Here is a 22,869-nt window from a genome sequence, read left to right as displayed (position 1 = left end):
GACCACTACGAGTAACCGGTTTTCTGCAAATACAAAATTGTTTTTTAAATTTAACGTTAAGTGTGTTGACTTTCGTTATCAACTAATTTTAACTCACGCAGCGGGTACAGCCGTCGTCGATAGCAAACTACGACATCATAATATCTGATTGATAAACCATGTCTCCGATCAAGCTACTTCCATCGGATCTACCCTCACCGTATGGTCGATCCCTTCCTTCGTTTGTCGCACAACCTGGTCGAACCTGTCCCCGTGAAGTCCTGAATCCGAAGGTAACGGTTTTGTCGAAGGCAAAGATCAGATTGAATGAATTCTCGATGATTCCAACGAGCAACCATATTCTGAAATTTAAAATAATATTCAGTTTCTTACTCACACCAACCACGAAACTATCCTCATCAGCCACATACCACTTTGAAGACAGTTCAATGATTATATTAAACACACTCATATTTAATAGACAATCGAGGCAAATTACAGAATTACATTACGGCCGCTGTTTTTCATTCCTTCTGGAATAAAATTTGTGGAAAAGGCGGCAATTGTAGGTTACCCGGGTTGCCAGTAAACGCAGTAATCACATCGTTGAAGAGGTATTTTTGACAGTTAAACACGTTTAATTTTGAAAAATGAACTTTTAAAATTACAAGTTGATCGTGAAAAAAAAAAAATTTATGCCAAAAATTTAACTTTTATGTTGACTGTTTTTGTAGTTAGTTCATGGAATTGAGGGGAACTTTTAAATTGAAAATGGACTATTTTTTATAGATACAATTTTTGTTCTTTGTGTGTACAATCATACATCAGTTTGAATTACATTGATCGATATTACATTTTTTTGCTGTGCATGTGTGTAATATTCACAAATAAATAACATAATTTATTATTACACAGCAACAGCTGCACATAGGTCATTCAACAAATAATTGTGTAATATTACACTAATATTTTGCAATATGACATCTAATTACTATGCCAGGTTTTTAGCACTGATGCGGATCGACCTGACGTTTGAGACAAGGAACTGTCATTATTATTCCAGTGCTCGGTCCAACAAATTGAGCCAGTGAAAATTCGACATTCAGTGAATTATTTTCCAGTTTATATTTGATTTTCCTGCCCAAAAGGTAATATTTGTAAAATCCAGTGTTGAAGAAAATCACTTAAAACAGCCAAAATGGCTTCCATGTTTGATCATTATTCCTCGGCCATAATCAGGGAAAACACCAGCGAGCTGGATCAATCGAATCGTCCGCAGTCGTCGGACTACGTAAGCGTTCGCATCAAGAAGGAACCTCCCATTTTCGCGATTTTTCCCATTTTCCCGTCCGGGATCCAGTTCCTGTCGGTGCAAAACGATTGGATTGTAATTTTAATGACCTATCTAACGATTCTGCGGATGAACATCAAACAGGACAAGTTCACCGAGGTCCCGATCGACAAGTACTTCGATGGGTTCAAATCGTGCAATCTTTTTCTGAACCCACTGGGGGCCCGAATAGAAATTTACATTAGCCCAACGTTTGATTTTGATGTCTACATCAGCATCGAAATCAAATGTATGCCTGATGTCAAACATTAGAAAACATTATGATTTAGTTGTATTTAAGCAACGTAACATGGTGTATACATCAGAAATTTTGGAACAAAATTTTGCCATTCTAATGTCGGTCTGACGTCAAAAATTTCAATCTATTGACATTAGAACCAAACGTTTTAAGGATGTTTTCGGATGTACAAAACGTTAGAACTAAACGTTGTTCGGATGTTTTTATATGTAAACGTTTTCTGATGTTTTCATATGTAGATGTTTCCTGATGTTAAAACCAAACGTTTTTGGATGTTTTCAGATGTAAAAAACGTTAGAACTAAACGTTGTTCGGATGTTTTTATATGTAAATGTTTTCAGATGTTTTTTAATGTAGATGTTTCCTGATGTTAGAATCAAACGTTTTTCGGTTGTTTTCGGATGTAAAAAACGTTAGAACTAAACGTTGTTGGTATGTTTTTATATGTAAATGTATTCTGATGTTTTCTAACGTAGATGTTTCCTGATGCTAGAACCAAACGTTTTTTGGATGTTTTCGGATGTACACAACGTTAGAACTAAACGTGGTTCTGATGTTTTCAATTGTACTTCGTGTTTGTTGTTCTCTGATGTTTTCAGATGTACAAAACGTTTGAAGTAAACGTTGTTTGAATGTTTTCAAATGTATAAACATCTACATTTGAAAACATTCAAACAACGTTTCCTTTAAACGTTTTGTATATCAATCAGAGAACATGTTTTTAGATATACAGAACACTAGAATCTTACTTTTCAAATGCTTTCAATTATATTTACAGCACATTACAATTAGAAACATGATTGTGTAAACACTACACACCATAATTGTTAGATAACATCATAAAAATGCGTACATAATAGTCAATGCTGAAGCTCCCGTTTCCCACCAGTCAGTTAACTGACCTTAGCTAACCTAATATCATTGCGGCAACTCTCTATGCGGCAGGGGAACTATGCCATTAGCGCGCTAAGAGTTGTTAGACCACTGACATAGGCGCCAATTTGTAGGTGACGAGGCACTTGGTGACATTACAGCGAGCTTGACGATTGTTGCAGCATTTTTTTTTAGCAAACTACCAGTTAAGGTTTGTGGTGTTTACAAGATCATGTTCCTAGCTGTAATGCTTTGTACAATTGACCACTTTGTCAAGCAGTTTTGGCGTGACTTTCTATCAGCGATTTCACAAAACTGGACCAACTAATTTCTATTTTTTTGTGAAACGCACAAATGTTGGCTACTTTTCTCGAGGTTCTGGAAGAAAAAATCTCAAAATAATGTTTCATTTCAAAGTTCGAGTGGTAGTAAACGTCATTTTACCTGCTCGAATGAAGTGGTTAATTGAAAGCATTGGAAAAGTTAATTCTCATGTTTTGCACAACCAAAACCATCAGAAAACATAAAATTGTACAAAAAAAATCATCCATTCTGGTAGATTATCTCTTAAATGCATACAGAATAGCCATTGCTTAAGCTCCCGTTTCCCACCAGTCAGTTAACTGACCTTAGCTAACCTAATATCATTGTGGCAACTCTCTATGCGGCAGGGGAACTATGCCATTAGCACGCTAAGAGTTATTAGACCACTGACATAGGCGCCAATTTGTAGGTGACGAGGCACTTGGTGACATTACAGCGAGCTTAGCGATTGTTATAGCATTTTTGAGTAAACTACCAGACAATCATGACAATGTGATAGCTGCGCCTCCAGATCTCCCTTTAAATCGACCCGCTGTGCCAATTTGCCAATAATGCAAGACACTTTGGACGGGGTTGCTGGCTTGTTTGGTCCACTGTTACAAGTGGCAAGCCTTCCCCTTCACGGATCGCTCCAAAAATTGCTGCCTGTTCCACAGATGATCCAAAAATGCGGAAAGTTTTGGGCTGCCTTATTGACGAACTGCAAATATATAATAAACAAAATTATTGTGCACGAAAAATATGACAATAGACAATGCTCGAGAAGCACTGGGAGTTTTCGAACGACGCGTGCTTAGGACCATCTTTGGCAGGGTATATGAAGTGTATGTGTATGGAGGAGAAGAATGAACCACGAACTGGCGTAACTTTATGGCGAACCCAATATCCAGAAAGTCGCTAAAGGTGGAAGGGTACAATGGGCGGGACACGTTGTAAGAATGCCGGACAACAATCCCGCAAAAATTGTGTTTTCCTCAAATCCGGCCGGTACAAGACGCAGAGAAGCACAGCGTGCTAGGTGGTTAGACCAAGTGGAGCAAGATGTAGGAAGTGTGGGACCACAAACGAAGTGACAGACGGAGCGGCTCGAAATTTGGTTTGACGCACTTACATTTGAAATTTTCGAGTGTACCTCACGGCAACACTATCTACTCATATGTACTAGCTTAAAGTAGTTGATGCTATTGGGGCACCGCCTGTTATCTCTTTTTCTCTAACGAAAATTGAAAGGGAGAGCCTGTTGTCAAACTGCATGTCACTATGTTGTGTTCATTGTTATCTGCACTTCTTTTGTATAATGAAAGACCTTAGGCCAAAATGATTAGGAGTAAACACATCGGGTTAACATTTGCTTACAAGTAAACAATGTTGAGCTGTCAATGACTCGCGCTTTTTGGCGGCAATTGTTGCTAAAGATTTCATCAGTCGGTGCTCCTAACCAAAGCCATGGTCATTCGCGACCGAGAAGATATCGTTGTTGGACGCCAAACAGGACCCGACCGTAAAAAAATCCAATAAAAATATAATGATTTTGAATGGAGATTTTTGTTGATTATCATAAAATCAAAACGAAAATCATGGTATATGAGAAATGTACAGTAAAAAAGGGGGGTTGTTAAGCATCTTAACAATAAAAAAACTGATTTTTCTCGAACAAATTTGATCTCATCAAATTAATTTTCATTGAGAATTGTATCTTTTAAAACGAAATTTATTTTTTCACCCGTCCAATAATTTAACAATAAATTTATAATGTGCCCGAAATTCAACCGTAAAAATCATTGTAATTTCGTTATTTTATTATAATTATTTTTTTTTCGGGTGGCCATACTCGGTATGCATTTGCTCCTCCGTAGAGAAACTGAAAGCTCTCGACGAGGGCGATCTGAAGGAGGAAAATTTACTCCAAAATCATGCCGAAATCCATCGAATCGATCGACGTGCTGAAGGTGAGATGGTGAGAATGAAGGAGGATCGGATGAAACCAATTTTGTTCAATTTATTATTTATTTCGGCTAAAGATGCTGTATGTCACGCGTTTGAGCATGATTGCGGTACGATGGTGCGATGCTCTATTCTGGACCGGGCTACTAGACGTGGTAAAACTAGTCATTATACCTGCTACGTGTACCTTGTTACCTGAAGACGAGGAGGGAATCTTCGGATTCATGGAGGAGGACATCAGAAATGAGGAAGCTCGTATCCGAGGACAAAAGTGTTACATCTGCAAGGAACGGTATGCAAACGTTTGGTGTTGCGCGAAGAAGTGCTTCCGTTCATTCCATACGCTTTGTGGGATGCAGAATGAGTGCCTGTCGCATTACGTGGAAACGTTCCAGTCGTGGTGCGATAAGCACGTAGCGCTGGTGGATAAGGTGAAACACTCCTAGAATCGAATCGATTCGTGCCCCGTGCTGTCAGAATGGCTGGTTCCATCGGAGCTACGTGGCACAGTTTGCCCAATCGGCGAGGTACTTTTTCAATTGCCCTTTGTGCAACAAGGACGACTTTAGTCAGCAGATCCATCAGTGTGGCAATTATATTCCGGAAAATTAAGTGAAGCGGCGGAGGTGGGTGAATCGGTATTTGAATACTGAATATTTTATTTTAATTGTTCGAGGGATGTCTCGTGGGAGCTGGAACCGAATGTATTCAACGATCAGTTGGAACGTCCTTCGGAGTGTGACGCTGAAGAGTGTCGCTGTCGGTATGGGCGAGATTACGACGATTGCAAGCGTTGGGATCTGATCCTTTGTGCAACGTGCGGTTCGACTTGTCGCCAAGATCAGTGCATGGAGGTTCCCTCGAAGAACTATGTTTTCACCTTTTGTCGTCCGATTGCCCGAAAGACGCCGGAAGCGGTTTTGAAGCTAGCCGAGGCTTCCCGAAGAGTGGAAGCAGCAAGATGGGCGGAAGCCGGTAACGATAGCAGAGAGGGGAGTTCTAGGGGCCGATCTAGTGGCAGACGTCAGATTGAATCGGATGATTCAGATTCTGAAGAGTCAGTTGCATTGACGACCAAACGCAAATCTCAGAAAAGACGAACCGCAATAGCACTGGCGTGCACAGGGTGGGGCAAGGTGGGGCAATTGCCCCTCCTTTTATAAATAAGATTTTTATTTTCATATTTACAAAATTATGATATAAAATAACTTGATTTCTTGATAACTTGATTTGAAAGTAACTTCATTTCTAGATAAACATTTCAAAAGGTCCTATTTGCATTGAACGATTCTCTTCATCGACTTTCTCTTCCATTAATAACTCAACTTCAAAAGCATTCCCTGCTGTGTTCAACGTTCTAAGCACAAGATATGAACTGCTGCTATCAAACTGTGTGGCAAAATTAGCACCAAATGCATTGCGTAGCCGTGGTTATCAAAAGAGAAAGAGAAAGATGAAGAGAATCGATCAAAGCAGATTGGAAAATTTGAAATGTTCATCGAGATTTCATAAAAATAAGAGCACGGAAAACCTTTTATTGCGTCAATTCCTTTGCGATGGTCCCTGAAAATTGCACCACAAAGGTGCATGAAGGAACAAACTTCAAAGAAATGTTTTGGTCAAAAGTTGCAACACAGTGGTGCATACAAAAAATTTTTGGTGTAATTTTTTTTTTCAAGGTGGTTCATGGAGGGTTTAAAGAAGAGGGTAAATTTAAGGTTGAAAAATTTCACCTTCGTGATGATAGATCAAAGAAAAAGCTTTTTATTGAATATTTCTGGTGTAAACATATCATCAAGGTGGTGCATGGAGGGACTATTTAATCAAAATGAAAACTAGAAACATTGAATCACGCTAAAAATTTGGAGGTGCGCATTGAACTGAAAATTTCTAGTGGAAAGTTCGGTACACTGTGGTAAATGTAGAAGCAAGGTTTATTCATTTTTCTGGTGCATAATTTGCATCGTTCTGATGAATGCAAGCTTCATTGAAAATTTGTTGGTGGAAAATTTGCAGCATTCTGGTGCATGAAGAGGCAAAGCCTGAAATTTGTACCACAAAGGTGCATTATGAAACAAATTTCAGTGACAATTTTTGGTGCACCGTTCTAGTGAATGAAAAAGCATGCTTTATTGAAAATTTCTGGTGCAAAATTTGCATCGCTCTGATAAATGAAATGAACGGAACATTTCTGGTGAAAAACTGGCACTGGTTTGGTATATGAAGGCATAAGCTTTTTTAAAAATTAAGCTATATTGAAAAATTCTGGTGGAAAATCTGCACCGTTCTGGTGAACGGATGGGCAATTTTTTGTAAAAAATTTGGTCTTAAATTTGCATCCTTCTGCTGAATCTAGGGGCAAGACAGCTTTTAATCATGAGTAATAATGGAGTTAATTTTGAGTAACTCTGTGTAACTCGAGTTGCTCATTATTGAATGCTCGGTAGCAAAGCAACCTGTTTGTGTACGTGTTTGTTTCCCAAATGTTGCCGTCAGATGTTTGGGAAGCAAATCACCATCACCATCCATTGACGTATCATACTGGATCACTATGCTCAAATCCTTTAATTTTCGTACATTTTTGTTAAACCTTACTAAGTAGTTTTCACCTGAATTGATTGCAGACAATCAATCAATGATCACCATCAACATGGAGAAGATTCACGCTAAGATGCACATACCTAAAAGTTGGTAAAGAATACCTAGATATCGGTAAAAACTACCGATAATCTAAGAAAGTGCACATACCTTAATTATCGGCTATTATGGATTACGAATAATTAACGTTAAAAATGTACTAATTTATAGTAAAAAATATCCAATTTAATGTAAGAAGTAACGATTTTTATCGGTAAAATAACCAATAATTTAAGATAATCTTAGCTTAGAGTGTTGCATTCGTAAAAAAATCCAAGTATTTTAACGTCTCTAAGAATAGTAAATAAAATTGTCATAATATCTTTAGCAGAGTAATATTAAAAAAAATCTTTGTTTTATTCTAGATAATGCTCCTCGTCAGGCTTGGCAAATCATTTACATTAATTTCGTGCATTCATTTACATTCCTTTGCCTCTAACTTTTTTCATCAACAGGATTCCATGAAATAATGTGTGAAACTTTTGTAGGTTTTGATATTAGCTACAACTTTTCTGAATGACTCAAATCTGTTTATCTTATGCATGATGAACCGGAACGAACAGAACTTACCAATGTTTTTCAGTGAATGTAAATTACATTCACTGAAAAATAGTAACAAGTTATGCCCGCTCTAGTTCGTCATGCATAAGAGGTACAGATTTGAATTATGAACGAAAGTTAGAGTTAATATTAAAACCTACAAAAGCTTCAGACATCATTAAACGGAATTCTGTTGATAAATTTAGAGGCAAATGAATGTAAATTAAAAAAAAAATTAAACATAGATTTATTCTTTCCATTGAAAATCGTTTAAAAAATGTTGTAGGCAACTCGTTACTTCTCTAGTATTACATCATGTGGCATCATCACGACTATAGATTAGTGGTACTAAGAAAATAACCTCTGCATTTATTTAGGAATGCCTGATTCACATCTTGGATTCACATGCTTTTCTGGAATATTAATTAAAAGAAATTCCATTTTCTAGTAAGTTTATCACGGAATCGATGGAAAAGAAGCTTTTCATCGTCTAGGCATATTTGTTTATTCAAAAACTTATGCTAGGTAAATTCAAATAAAGAAGGAAACGCAAGAAGGATATTGAGTTTCATTCTTCATAAATTCGATCTATGTAATTTGAATTACTGTAGTTTACAGTTACAATTGTAGATCCCAAATTTTCTTAAAACGTCCATCATTATGCACACCTTTCTGGATATTTCGACAACGAGTTCACTGTTAATGGCATCTAGCTAGTTTTCTATTTTATTGTCCACTCTTACCTAAAGGCTTACGCTTGACTATACAATTCTCCAAGTTAATCATCCAATCCAAGCTCAAATATCCCCTAGCGACCCTCACACGGTTTCGCAGCAGTTTGAAGATGGATTTGTGAATTGATTCATTTGGATTGAATAATCTTAACGTCACACAAGCTGAACATATATTTTTTTCAAGATCTAGCATATCTGGCTAATTGGCTGTGAAGGAATTAAATTTGCCTGGTGAATATTACTTTTTTTTCCTTTGGTTTGTTTTTTCCGTCGATCTTGTTTTCCGTGCTGAGCACCAATGCTACCGACGTGCCAGAAAGGCAGCTCCCACACCTGGACCCTACCTATCGACCCATCAACTCATGAACCGGGGACCAACGGCTTTATTTCCCATCCGAAGGAAGGCGTGATCAGAGATGTTATGCCTCAGAACATCCCGGCGGCGCCGACTGGGATTGAACCCAGGCCTGCTGGAGTGAGAGGTAATCACGCTTACCACTACACCACCGGCGTGGTTAATATTACTATCAGTATATGAAAATATTACGAAATAGATCATTCATTGATGTTTATTAAAACAGTTTGTAATTCTTATTTGTTGATGAATGTGCGACTACATGAGTTACTCAAATTTACTCGCTGCAAAAGTATTAACACTGAGTACAGTTGGCTTACCCCTTGTGCTGAATAAAGAAACAAACTTTAATAATAACTTCTGGTGTAAAATTTGCACCATTATGATGGTTGGAGGGAAGCTGCTTTACTGAAAATTTATGATGACAAATATAAAAACAGGAGCAATAGGTGGAAAACTTGCAACATTCTGATGATAGAAGAAGCAAGCTGTATTTAAAATGAATGGTGGAAAATGGAAAAAGGAAATCTGCACCAATCAGAAGACTGGAGAAGCAATTTTTATTGAACATTAACGGTGGTAAATTTGCATCGTTCTGATCAATTGAAATTTTCTTGTGTAAAATCAATTGGGGAAAAGTTTGTATTGAAAATTTCTGGTGTAAGATATGCAACAATCTGCTGCATGGAGAGACCTGATGTAAAAATTGCACAGTCCTGGTGAATGGAGGGGCAAGCTTTATTGAACATTTATGGTAGAAAAACTACAACGATTTGGTGAATGGGCGGACAACTTAAACTTGATTTCCGAGAAGAACCTCAAGGGTATTGAATTCTGAGGACAGTTCTAAAAGAAAAGATTTCTGGGGATGATTCCATGAAAATTCTGCGAATAATTTCTAGTGAATTCTGCTGAGTTCCTAGATAATTTCGAAAAGAATACCGAGAGAATAAAATTTTGAATGAAATGCCAAAGAGATGTTGAGAAAAATTTCAAGGGAGTTCCGAGGATAATTTGAAGCTCATTTTGGGAAAACTTTCTGGAGAATGCAGAGGAAATTATTCTGAAACTTTAGGGGAATTTCAGTTCTTTAATAGGGGAAAAAAAGTTCTTTAATATTCCGAGAAAAACCTCAAGGATATTGAATTCTTAAGGCAGTTCCAAAATATTTCTGGGGAGAGTTCAAAGAAAATTCTGCAGACAATTTTTAGTGCATTTTTCAGATAGTTCTAAGACAATTTTGAACCGAGAAAATCCAATTTTGAGTGTAATTTTTAAGGGATTTTAAGCAAAATTTCAAGCAAATTCCAAAGATAATTTCGAACGAACTAACGAAAAGTTCTAAATATAATTCCAGGGGACTTTTGAGAAGAATTTCAAAAGAGCTCTAAGGAGAGTTCTAAAAAAATCCGAGAAGAACCTCAAGAATATTGAATTCTGATGGCAGTTCCAAAGAATTTCCGGGGAGTATTCCAAGAAAATTCTGCGTGTAATTTCTAGTGAATCCTGCAGATAGTTCCTAGATAGTTCCGAAAAGAATACCGAGAAAATTAAATTTTGAGTGAAATTCCAAAGGGATTTTGAGTAAAATTTCAAGGGAGCACCGATAATTTCTAGCTCATTCCAGGAACATTTTTTTTTTAGGAAATTCTTCTGAAACTCTAAGGAAATTTAAGTTCCAAGGTGTTCTGAGTAAAAGTCAAGAAGAGTTCTACATATAATTCCAGAGCCCAGACAACCAGAATGCACGTTTATTCAAAGTTGTTGTCGTGATTTACAAACATATATACAAACAAACAATTCATATAGAATGCAAACAAATGGCTTTTACGTACAAAAGTGGAGGGCATTTACGTGCATACCGTGCCGATTCAAATTTCGAACACTTTTAAAAGTTGATTATCTCGGTTGAATATGATCCACATGTCTTGTAAATTTTAAATTTTTTTGACTAGTGCCCTCCACGATCATCTAACATTATTACTTTGTTTCTAACTGGATGTAATATTTAATTAAAAATGAAAGTGTCCGAAATTTGAATCGTCCGAAATTTGAATCGTCCGAAATTTGAATCGTCCGAAATTTGAATCGGAACGGTATTTCAATTTTATTTTAAACGAGTAGATTTAACATCATATACGATTTAATCTTTAATAACAAATTCATTTTGAAAAATCTTACGATGTAATCCAATATAATTTGTGATACAGTACGTTGGAAAAAAGGAGTCATCGCATATAGGTCGGAAATTTGCATTCTATACGATTTGACTTAAACATAATACGATGTATGTCATTCATTTAAGCGATTTTGACTTAAACTGCAGCAATTTACGATTCTGTGTATACATTGTTATACGACTTCTGGTTGTCCGCGAGGACCCCTGAGAATAATTTCAAAAGAGCTCATAAAGATTTAAAAATTTTGAAAAGAACATCAAGGAATTCTGAGGATGGACTTTTTCGCAACTGTACAAAGTTTAAAGACAACTTTTGGATTCCCTTATTGAATATTGTGTATTAGTTTGTCATTGAACCTTGATCTATTGTTGTCTTACTAAAAATTCGCCTAAGAATCTTCTCTGAAAATTTCAAGTCATTTGTTACCGGGGTTAAAAAGTTACAGCTGTTGCGTTGCAATAAATTCGGGTTTGTGTTTTATATCATCTTTTAAACATGTTGAATATTCGGTTCATTATCGTCGGTGCGATTAAATTGCCATTTTCCGCAGTTGCATTAATGAAGATGAACCACCACCGGAGCAAAAAATAAATAAAATTAGCTAAATCAAACAGTAGGGAAACAGTGGTGGGTGGACAGCACCATCTCCCACGCACTTTGGAGTACTACCCATCCCAGATTAAATGCACCATAGAAAAAAAATTGCCCCTCCTTAACAAAATTCCTGTGCACGCTAGTGCGCAATAGACAGTGACGACAGCGATTCCGATCTGGTTTCTACACGAAAGAAACCAACGTCGAAATGACGGCTGTCCACGTCTTCATCTAGTTCTTCCTCGTTCGTTTCTTCGAAGCGAAGAAATCAGTCTGGAGGAACTGGTCAAGAAGATTCCACTGCCACGAGGAACTTCCGTCGAAAAATTACTTCGAGTCAAACCGGTCGTAAGGCTCGAGAAGCTCAGCTCGGAAAAGATCAAATCGTTGATTTCTTCGAAGAATGAAGACGAAGCATCTTCCGCCGGATCGTCGACCGTGTTCGATTTCAACTATCGTGTGAAGTTAAACAAAAAGCAGGGCCGAAAATCGATGGTAGAATTGTAGCCGATCAAACAGGTCATCCGCTCCGACACGAACACGCTAACGGATGCCTCGGTGGAGATCGTGCGTCCCAAGACGCCTGCCCAGAAATCTTTTGGAAAGCATTTCAAACTGAAGCTTTTTGGGTCCCACGAAAACGTTCCACCAGCGAGTCTGATCCGGAGTACGTTACAGCGAAGAAAAGTTGATTTAATTTTAATGACGAACTTGCAGAATTTTCCAGCACTAGTGCACTAAGCAGGTCTTTCCCACGGCGCAATAGATTACTGCCAACGGTGCCACCTCAAGCGAAAATGCGATTCGAGACCGGGTTGACGTTGATGCTCAAAAGTGAGAAAATGTTCCGGGTTTCTCTACCCATGCGAATGTCAGCTGGTATCACACTGCTTACAGGTACTGAGGGAGAACCTTCCAAAACTTCTAGTGTTTGGACTGGTGGTATGGCACAAAGAATGCACAATGCACCACGAACCGACGGAGAATCGTATGTGCTGTGATCAATGTGATTGGTGAGGCAGAAGGAAACAAGCCAGCACTTGCATTATCACGACGTTCTTATGCATAATCTAGTGTGACGAAACGTTGGATCATGCGTAAGAACACCGTGAGAACGACAGAGTCGACTACATTCCTTCTGCCACACCTATAGTAACGCACACGGCTCCCGCGCTGACTGTTCCTTACTTTCTCACTCTAATCAAAATTTCCTTCGATGAGTGAGAAAACAGCACCCCGTCAACACGAGCAAGGACACGAGTTGCCAGATCATTGCACACAAAACCAACTTGAATTAATTCAAAACAAAAATACTAGCGAACCTGGCGGTGAGGAGCGGAAGGTGGACTAAAATTCTATTACAGAGAACCACATTATTTTAATTCATTTCTTCGGAGAAAGTCGTCTGTAACTTCGTTTGTGGTGGGACGCTCGAGAAATTAATTATATGATTTGAGTAGTAGCTATGCTGAAGATCCGAGAGATGTCGTCCCTTCAGTGGTAGGAAAATCATTTTTGCAGTATGAAGAATATCAGAAAATCCACGATTTGTGACTAAATCAAGAGCAAATTTTCATTACGTCGAATGTAACAAAGGTAAACAAAGTCGAGCTATCAGTGTCAATCGATGCTCCTGCTATTACACTATATACTGTCCGAATATAGGATCACATCCCATTTTTAAATTTATTTACCAGTCAAATTGCTTTTTGACGTAATCACCTTCCGATCAAAATAGTTTTCGATGTTACTTACGTCACCCGATTTCTATGGACATGCCGTTTGCCTTAAGTAACAGAACTGAGAAACCCGTGAAAAGTGTACTTTCGTCGTTTCGCTTTCTCATTATTAAAGTGAATAAATCGAACTGTTTGTTGCTAAGATGATTTCGGTGGTCCTAAAATGATGAATGGGCTGCACGTAAGGAGACATAATCGATAATTCTCCCGAAAATCCTGGTAAATACACTTTGACTTAAGTAACAATAGGGGCCACCAAACGACGTATAAGAACTAGCTAGCGATTTGCCTTTGTATGATTAAAACCCGGCTAAATATGTTAAACATTGCTATCACTATGAGATTATATGTGTTTAATTGGAAATAGGAATAACTTTTCGGTCATCAAAACAAAACTTTATTTTTCTCGGATCGGTGCGAATGTTACTTACGACATAATGAAAATTTGCTCTTGAAATATGCTTTCACAGAAGGAACAAATAAACCAGTGTTTACCTTATCACTATAGTAATGTACTCGTGCAATTTTTCCTTTCAAAATCGGCTAGCGCACTCTACATTGATGGTGTATGAAAAGAGCCTATTCCCATACATTCGAAGTGACTGGCCCTCTGGATTTGGATGATGTCAAAAACCACAAAACATGATTAATTGGAGACAAGCAGCCAGGGACCGAGTTAGTTGGCACAACTTTGTTATACAGGTCAAATCTTGAGGGACATCGGACCAGCAAAAGTAAAGTATCTTATACGTTGGCCAAATTGTTATCCGAACTGCTTAAAAATTCGAAGAAATAGTTATTGAATAGTACAGAATTCTAAATTGATGTTATTTATGAAAAATTTACATTAGAATTGTGCTTTCTTAAATCTCAGTCTTTCCCTGATTGCGAACCACACTTTAAATTTTATATAAACTTGTGGCCCATTTTGTGTACCATCATAATGCTTGATGAAACTTATTCCGCCCGGAAACATGTTTTTTCGGAATTATGAAGTCATTATACGTTATGATGACATTTTGTATTTTTAAGTTACAAGAGGACGTTGCAAAGGATGAGTTTGACGTATAAAACCTGGGCATTTAATTTTCAGAGAGTCACAATCAGCGAATTCATTAAATTAATCACTTATGGCTGTACACAGCACAAAAAAATGTAATATCGATCAACGTAATTCAAGCTGATGTATGAAATAATGATGTAATAGCAAGAAGCAGATACAATAATAGCAACAATCAATACGAAACTAACGATTTTAAATTGGCTGAATACTTGACTAGCCTATTGGTCCCAAGCAAACGATTAACGTACCCCATTCTAGTCAAAATTCTAGTACTTCACAATGTTTGTTTTGATTCGCTATGAAAGTTTGACAGATAAAATGAGGGGGTTAGTGGATTTTCCTATGTTTCGAGGGGTGAATCGATTAGCTTAAGACCGAAGATAGTACCAGAGCTGAGCCAAAAAGTTGAGCACGTTTCTTCGGGACCTACTAGTTTCCCCATCGGGATCCGTATTCGGTTTCCCCATCGGGATCCGTATTCGGTTTCCCCATCAGGATACGTATTCGGAATCCCCATCGGGATCCTTCTACGGAATCCCAATCGGGATCCGTATTGGATTTCCCCATTGGGACCCGTATTCGGTTTCCCCATCGAGATCTGTATTCGGTTTCCCCATCAGGATTCGTGTTCGGTTTCCCCATCGGGATCCGTCTATGAAATCCCCATCAAGACCCGTATTGGGTTTCCCCATCGGGATCCGTATTCGGGTTCCCCATTGGAATTCGTATTCGGTTTCCCCATCGGGATCCGTCTACGGAATCCCCATCAAGACCCGTATTCGGTTTCCCCATCGGGATCCGTATTCGGTTTCCCCATCGGGATCCGTATTCGGTTTCCCCATCGGGATCCGTATTCGGTTTTCCCATCGGGATCCGTATTCGGTTTCCCCATCGGGATCTGTCTATGGAACCCGTCATCGGGATCCGTCTACGGAACCCGTTATCGGGATCCGTCTACGGAACCCGTTATCGGGATCCGATTACGGAACCCATCATTGGGATCCGTCATCGGATTTCCAACGGGGTCCACTTCCACTTAGTATTTAGTATTTCCGGAGAACTTTGAGATTTGGACGTAATTGCTTTTGTAAACAAACACGTCTATCGCCGATTAATCGTAAATTGAAACTTATTATCGCGAACAAACCATACTAAATGATAAAGGAATCGTTTCTCTACCTGTTTGTGCCGTTAATTTTTTTAGATTGAGCTTTAATTGGCGATTGACGTGTTTGTTTACAAAAGCAATTACGCCCTAATCTCAAAGTTCTCCGGATTTATTTATTTATTCGTCCATAAAAAAACACATGCACTAACCTGCAGAGATCCGGCTTCGTACTCCCCGCCGGGTTCCAGCGTCGGACTTCCTACCGGGATCCGGCCTCGGACTGGTGCACTTTTCTAAAAAAAAAACTTAATTACATTAAATAGGTACATTAATTCACATTTACTTACCTGAAAAACAGCCTTGCTGATTCCCGGACTAATTTGCCAAAACAACACACACCGCAAAAACACGGCCAATGTGATCGACGCAAATTTGAATACAGTGTACTCAAAATCAAAAAAAAAGTGCAGGAACGCAACGATGAGTAAATTTGCCTCGAGATTTGCCTCATGTTTTCCTGTGGAAAACCTCAAAAATCTTCCAGAAAATTAGGATTGACGAAAATCCACAGAATCCAATCTTTACTTTTCTTATTTTCGGAAAATTTTTCCTGGAAAAACCTGGAAAAACCTGGAAAACCTGGAAAAACAGAGGGAAATTAACTCAAAACTGAGTTCCTGTACTTTTTGCGATTTATGAGTGAACTAAACTCAAATTTGGGTGTTCTCATTTGCCGTGTAGTGCTGACTCGGACAAAACAAACTTTGCATGCGCAACACGGTGCAACACTAATAAAAGTGCGGTTTTACGTTAAATTGTTGTTGTGTCTTCATCGCACTTATTCCTTGGTGAATGAATAATAAGTGCGCAGAAGGCGTCAAGACGATACAACGTCTAAGTGCACTTTTATTAGCGTCTCCACTCTTCTAAAGAGTTCAATTTTATTTGCAATTAATAATGTCACAAAACCACAGACAAACAGACATAACACTCGCAAGTTGTTCATCGAACAAGCATTTAACGGATAATTTAAAAGTATTGTAGTTGGTAGTACCGCCACATGTGGCGCGCATAGTCAATTCCCTTGCATTTGACGTTTACACACTACCGCCATCTGTTCAGTGTAGTGCCCACCACAGTGTACTCAACAGATGGCGGTAATGTTTTAGCGACGATGTTTTACAGTGAGAAATATCCAATGTGTTATGTCTGTTTGTCTGTGACAAAACTATGCATAGGAGGCATCACTGCACTGCAAGCCTCTTTTTATTGTTGTGTCATAGGATGTATTCTAATGTTTTATGCGTGCAACAATTTACATCGTGATGAACTTTGATTCTAATGTAACGTTAGGTCCTGTTGTCATTGGATGTATTCTGATGTTTTATGCGTGCAACAAATTACACCGTGATGAAGTTTGATTCTAATGTAACGTTAGGTTCTGTTGTCATTGGATGTATTCTGATGTTTTATGCGTGCAACAAATTACACCGTGATGAAGTTTGATTCTAATGTAACGTTAGGTTCTGTTGTCATTGGATGTATTCTGATGTTTTATGCGTGCAACAAATTACATCGTTATGAAGTTTGATTCTAATGTAACGTTAGGTTCTGTTGTCATTGGATGTATTCTGATGTTTTATCCATGCAACAAATTACATCGTGATGAAGTTTGATTCTAATGTAACGTTTTATTCTGTTGTCATTGGATGTATTCTGATGTTTTATGCGTGCAACAAATTACATCGTGATGAAGTTTGATTCTAATGTAACGTTAGGTTCTGTTGTCATTGGATGTATTCTGATGTCAAATTTTACATCGTCAAGACGTTTGATTCTGATGTAACGTTTGAGGCTAATGTATTTTTATGTACTTGGACGTCACACTGAAGTCTGAATACATTAAGGGTACAGCAATACACGTTAAAATTTAATGTATTGAAGATGTCTGCTGATGTTTTCTACATTACAATTTCTATTCGGGGGCGCATTTGTTCATTACTTTGGCACCGAAGTCTCCGAGCTTCACGCCAGAGGTTCTCCATCTGCACCGAAATAGCTTCAAGCCGAAATTAATCTCCAATGTGAGTTGCCGTGTTTGTCAATTTTGCGGAGTGAGTGAGAAATTTGCTTATCTGTTTTCAGCTGAAAGATCAGGAGATTACGGCCACTGGATTCAACTACTCCAATCACATGGAGATGATGACCGGTCCGATTTTATTGGGTACGAGTAAAGGAACTATTTGGAAGGCTGACATCGGAATAGACAGCGGAGATAAACTGGTGCAGCAGGTCGAAAATTTAGCAAATGGCGTGCATCAACAAAGCAGGATACAGCACAGTTTGAAGTTTTTTTTTATCCATTAATGAGTATAAAAAATCACATTTTTTGACTGGTACTGGTACCACCGACAAACCGACATGAATGACCATATCAAAAACAATAAATTTTCTGACCAAAGCACACTACTGAAATCTGGCTCCGTGTTCGCGGGAAATATTTAGCTAAGCCATGAACTCGCATGCATAAGCTATGTTCGTGTCTGATCTAATCTGGACAAATTATTTTGATCTAGATCAAAAAATCCTATGGTTTTGACAGTTCGGATCACTGCACATTTAAATCGGTCGTTTACGATTTTCGGGCATAAATCAGAATTAAGTGTCATGTCGGTTTGTCGGTGCTGGTACTACATTCTTAAAATGTGTATTTTTCACACATCTTAGGATCTCCAAACTTACACATTTGTGACAGCTCCATATAAATCTAGATAGAGCTGGAGTTAGGGCGTAACAGCTTTTGTAAACAATGGCTTCTATCGATGATTTCTAGGAACTAAAGGCACGCCCACGCAGACCAACATAACCATCGGATAGGGAAAGAATTTCCCTACCCGATGAGGTGGTTGGTTTGCGTGGGCGAGCCTTGAATTTCTAGAAATCATCGATTGAAGTCATTGTTTACAAAAGCTGTTGGGCCCTAATTCCAGCTCTATCTAGAAATATAAAAAAAAAATTGTATTTTTTTACTCATTTATGTGTTTACGCTGGTTACCGTGTATAGTACTCATCTTGGTCATTATTGAGTATTTTGCGACAACCGTGTACTGCAGTACAGATATTTTTTTATAAAATCATCTGGCAGCTCTGCTAACCAAAACAAACCGCCATCAGCGGACAACAAAACGGAAGTGTTTTATTCAATGTTAGTCTGAAAATGTATGTATTAAAATACAAGTTAACAAATTAACTGATGGCTGTAGGATGGATCTTTCTCTAATTTGGTAGTCATTCCATGTAGTAACTATTTATTATTGCTACCAGATTAGAGGGAGATCCGTGCTACAAACATCGGTTGATTATAGAGAATAAGACTTAGTGGATCAGTCTAACTCTAAACAAATTATAATAATTATTAGGCAAAAAAGGTGATTTCGTTCTTTTCATTTCCAACATCAATTCCAAATATTTGACCTTCGCGTCGATTTGAGCATTAGTGTAGGTAGATAATCTTGGACATTTCCATTTGGCACATTCACCGTAAAATTGAAAAATTACTCAGTTTTAAGCACACAATATGATCGGTAGGACACGTGTGGGATCCCGCCTGTTGTAGTTTTTTCGCAAATTTACTCACACGTGTCCTGCTTGCTTTGCTTTTCAGTACCTTCTATATTTTCCAAACTATAAATAACTTGACTTAAGTCGGTCAATCGTAGAAAAGCCTCTTTTGCGTAAACATGTGTAACCCATTGGTCTACATTTCAAACTTCAGAACAAAATTGTGAGTTGTTTAAGGGCTGTTCGTTAATTACATAGACTGATTTTAACTCCCCTCCCCGTTGTTCCCAGTAGATTTCCCGGTAAATTTTTCAAAAATCTCACAAAGAAAATAATTACACGTGAAATCCAATTAGGAATGTTTTCAGACCTTAGTCCCGTAAGCAGCGCATGTGTTCCGAATCTTGGTACCCCGATATCATCGTAAAATCAGGCAAGTTTTCTTAAAAAGTTTCTCAGCTTTTCTAAAGTACACTTCTTCTCTTGTAGCACGCTTGTCACACATATAAATTGCAGAAACTTTTATGAGACTTATTTCAACCATAAATTAGTTGCTGTATAGTTCCAAAATAGAATTGTTACTCGGATTGCACAAAATGTTATCGGAAACAAACAAATTTTGTATGAATTGACCCAATTTAACATTTGTGAAGCTGTTTGTACAGTACCTTTAATTCGACATAACATTTTGTGGAGATTTCTAATCGCAAAGTTGCTTTAAGATTGGCTACTTTTCTTATCGAATATATTATACTTCAGGAAATTTGATTTAAGATGAATATTCACCCAGATTATGGAAATTATGTCTGAGAACAAGTACAATTCTCAATAGGTCCTTTGTCCATTTGTCCATAAAAAAACCGATTAACTTGACTCGCTTCTACCATGACCAGCGCAGTATTTTTGCAGGTATGTTACGTAGACTGGCTATAATAAAAACTCCTTCAGCAAAATAAAAGAAAATACATAGGGGAAAAGTTGGCTTCGGCAATACCTTAACCTTTTATCGTCAAGGGGGTAAACAAAGTCCTAGAGCACTCAAATTTGGCCAATAGTTGCTCTGAAACACAATGTATCCACATGCCAAAATTGAGCTCTCAAGGACGTTGTTTACCCCCTGACGATAATAGGTTAAGGTATTGCCGAAGCCAACTTTTCCCCTACATACAATAGGAACAGGATGTCATCCGACAACGTTTCAACATCGACTAAACCGATGACGAAAATCCGACTGAAGACGATAGGGCTACAGTTCAAATGTTGCGCCCCGGGGTGCGACGTGAACAAAGCGATCAACATCTCACTGCATCCGTTCCCGCATGAGACAACCGAACCCGATCGGCACCAGATCTGGAAGCGATTGCTGCTGATCGAGCATACCGTCAAACGATCGGACGTGGTATGTGCGAGGCACTTTCCGAAGGAAAGCTTCAAATATAATGGTGAGTAATTATGAGGTCCATTCTGCGCCGCAAGTGAGGTCTGGTGACAAAAGACACCTCACCTCACTCGCCACACAGGATAGGCCTGTATACCTAATAGCAGGGATGGATTGCTCTTTGATGTATCGTTCATTACTTTTTAATTTAGAAAGCTAACGTTGAGTCCAATTAAATTTTCAGTTAATTCATCTTGAAAAAAGTTAGGTTAATCCTAGTATTCTCCCAATCAAACTTCAAAAATTAAGCACCGATGATCCACACTCCGTGTTTTCACTGAAAATTCACTGGGGTGAGAGCTCCAGTGCACCTTCAGTGAAAGCACAGAGTCTCTACGGTGCGATCATTTTAAAGTCTGGACGATAGAAAAATTGCATTCATCTATCTATTGTAAGATGGGTTTTTTGAAAATTAAATGGGATTTGGCGATGGCTTTCTATTTGTAATTACGGTTAACAGCTTTTCAGTCAATATTAATTGTTTATGAGAAAGTTAGAAGATACTAAGAGATAAGCACATACCGGTAAGAGACGTGTGAGAAAATTTGCGAAAAAATCTAAGAGCATCCATGGGATTCGAACACATAAATTTCCATTGAGTGCACGGATGCATAGCCAATTATCCAATGGTGACTAATGACATTTAGCTTTCTATATTAAAAATAACGAATGATGCTCCAAAAAGCGATCCATCCCTGCCTAACAGAACTAACACTAGTAGATTGAGATGCTGTAACAAAATATGTTTATTGGTTGTTTGAATTTTAGACGACGGATCAAAATCTATTTTCCTACGACCAGACGCTTATCCATATGCTACGAGTAAGCTGAAACTCCGGATAGAACGACGCCGTGCGGAGAAAGCTGCGAAGCAACCACAATTGAGTGATGTTCAATCTACCAATAATTCATCAGAAATAGAACCTAGCCAAAATGTGGAGATCCTCGAGGAAGTTCCCTAGTATTAAGGGTTTTTGTATTTTAGTTGTAAGTTAAATTTATTGATCTATTGAAGTTTACAGAAGTAATGTACAAATGTACAGAGTTGAGTCAATTTGTTGTCCTACTTTTCATCTAACTCGAAAGGCCTACTTGAAGCTATGTGCGTACGCATCATGTCGTCCTCGTTGTACCGCAACGACACAGGAGGAATCAGCGCCGCCGCCACTACACGCCCTTCCGCATTCAGAAAATTAAATGTTGCGCACGCTTGTTCCGTATTCAGAACCTCTACGTTTATCCTATACTTCCGCATGAATTCGATAAGCTTCCTAGTGAAGGCTGGAGTCGTCTGCTGGTCGCCGATTCCCACGACCAGAATGTCGATTTTCGGTTCCAGCGCCGTGAAAAGACTCAAACTTGCCTCATTGATATCTTCGTGGGTTTCGACGTTCCACGAGAGGACCGATCGGGGGAAAATAGCCATTGGACCGATCACCTTCATGTCATTGCTTAACCGGAAGCCAAGCTGGCTGTACGAGTTGATCAGTAAGCCGGATTCCGCTTCCTGATTCAGGATCGAGACCGAAGTTTTGCCATCTCCTTCGTATGCTGCAGAACGCCTCGCAAAGCCGGTACTGTGGGGAACGATTACTGCATTATTTGTTAACGTTTGAAAACTATGTTTTCTTTACTTACTGGACACTTCTGACTATTGATGATCTGAGGGCCGTACGGAGCCCCAGAATTGATTGCATCTTTTAGATGGTTTTATTACGATAAAAAATCCTGAGGACTAAAAACCAGCATCGATTCTGTGCTTGGCGTGAAAATTTTATTTACATCACGAATCACGATTCGTTTAGAAAAATGTCATAACAAAACGATCAATTCTTGCTGCGTACGTAATAGCGTTGGGCGATATTGATATTGACTAGATATTTTTGATCGATTTTATCACTGAAACATTAAATCGACTGACTCACTGTCGTAAAAAAAGACCATACACATATCCCCACCCCTCGTTTTTAAGAGATGAAAAATGTATCTTAACCATACGTAAAATCACTTTCCCGAACAAACTTGAGCCATTTACCGTTAATTGTAATGTTGTTCTATTGTTGAAAATCCTTACAATATGGGACGTATTTCACATCTATTGTAATAACAATCACCCATATTCTTGTTTTCGTTCGAACCGTATTTTCAATCCAATTTTTTTGTATGGAAAATACGGTTCGTGTAAAGGACCTTTGAAAGTTTGTTTATAAA

General features: G+C 38.3%; 1 protein-coding gene, 1 long non-coding RNA gene and 1 pseudogene across 2 annotated transcripts; 1 reads left to right on the top strand and 2 right to left on the bottom strand.

Moving 5' to 3' along the window:
• Window positions 1-2,936: 2,936 nt before the first annotated feature.
• Window positions 2,937-16,035, bottom strand: LOC135713481 (uncharacterized). Its single transcript, XR_010518736.1, has 3 exons — window positions 16,007-16,035; window positions 15,869-15,952; window positions 2,937-3,465 (listed from the first exon to the last, which is right to left on the bottom strand). It is a non-coding gene; the product is annotated as an uncharacterized LOC135713481 (long non-coding RNA).
• On the top strand, window positions 4,729-12,526 carry LOC135713447 (pineapple eye protein-like; annotated as a pseudogene).
• Window positions 16,036-21,676: 5,641 nt separating the features above from the next.
• Window positions 21,677-22,422, bottom strand: LOC135713477 (NADH dehydrogenase [ubiquinone] 1 alpha subcomplex assembly factor 3). Its single transcript, XM_065236601.1, has 2 exons — window positions 22,297-22,422; window positions 21,677-22,235 (listed from the first exon to the last, which is right to left on the bottom strand). Exons 1-2 carry the CDS (start codon window positions 22,353-22,355, stop codon window positions 21,722-21,724), a joined length of 573 nt encoding a protein of 190 aa, XP_065092673.1. The 5' UTR covers window positions 22,356-22,422; the 3' UTR covers window positions 21,677-21,721.
• Between the last annotated feature and the right edge of the window lie 447 nt (window positions 22,423-22,869).

This window comes from Ochlerotatus camptorhynchus, unplaced genomic scaffold (assembly GCF_037179485.1).
Source record: "Ochlerotatus camptorhynchus isolate MF236.1 unplaced genomic scaffold, CSIRO-AGI_Acam_v1.1 ptg000556l, whole genome shotgun sequence".
Taxonomy (NCBI): domain Eukaryota; kingdom Metazoa; phylum Arthropoda; class Insecta; order Diptera; family Culicidae; genus Ochlerotatus; species Ochlerotatus camptorhynchus.
This window is presented reverse-complemented; position numbering and strand designations above follow the sequence as displayed.

Bases quoted from the DNA above. Each gene is read 5' to 3' on its own strand.
- LOC135713477 (XM_065236601.1), bottom strand. From the start codon at position 22,355: ATGCAATCAATTCTGGGGCTCCGTACGGCCCTCAGATCATCAATAGTC. The intron at 22,236-22,296 runs GTAAGTAAAGAA...CGTTCCCCACAG, and splicing joins TCAATAGTCAGAAGTGTCCA to TACCGGCTTTGCGAGGCGTT.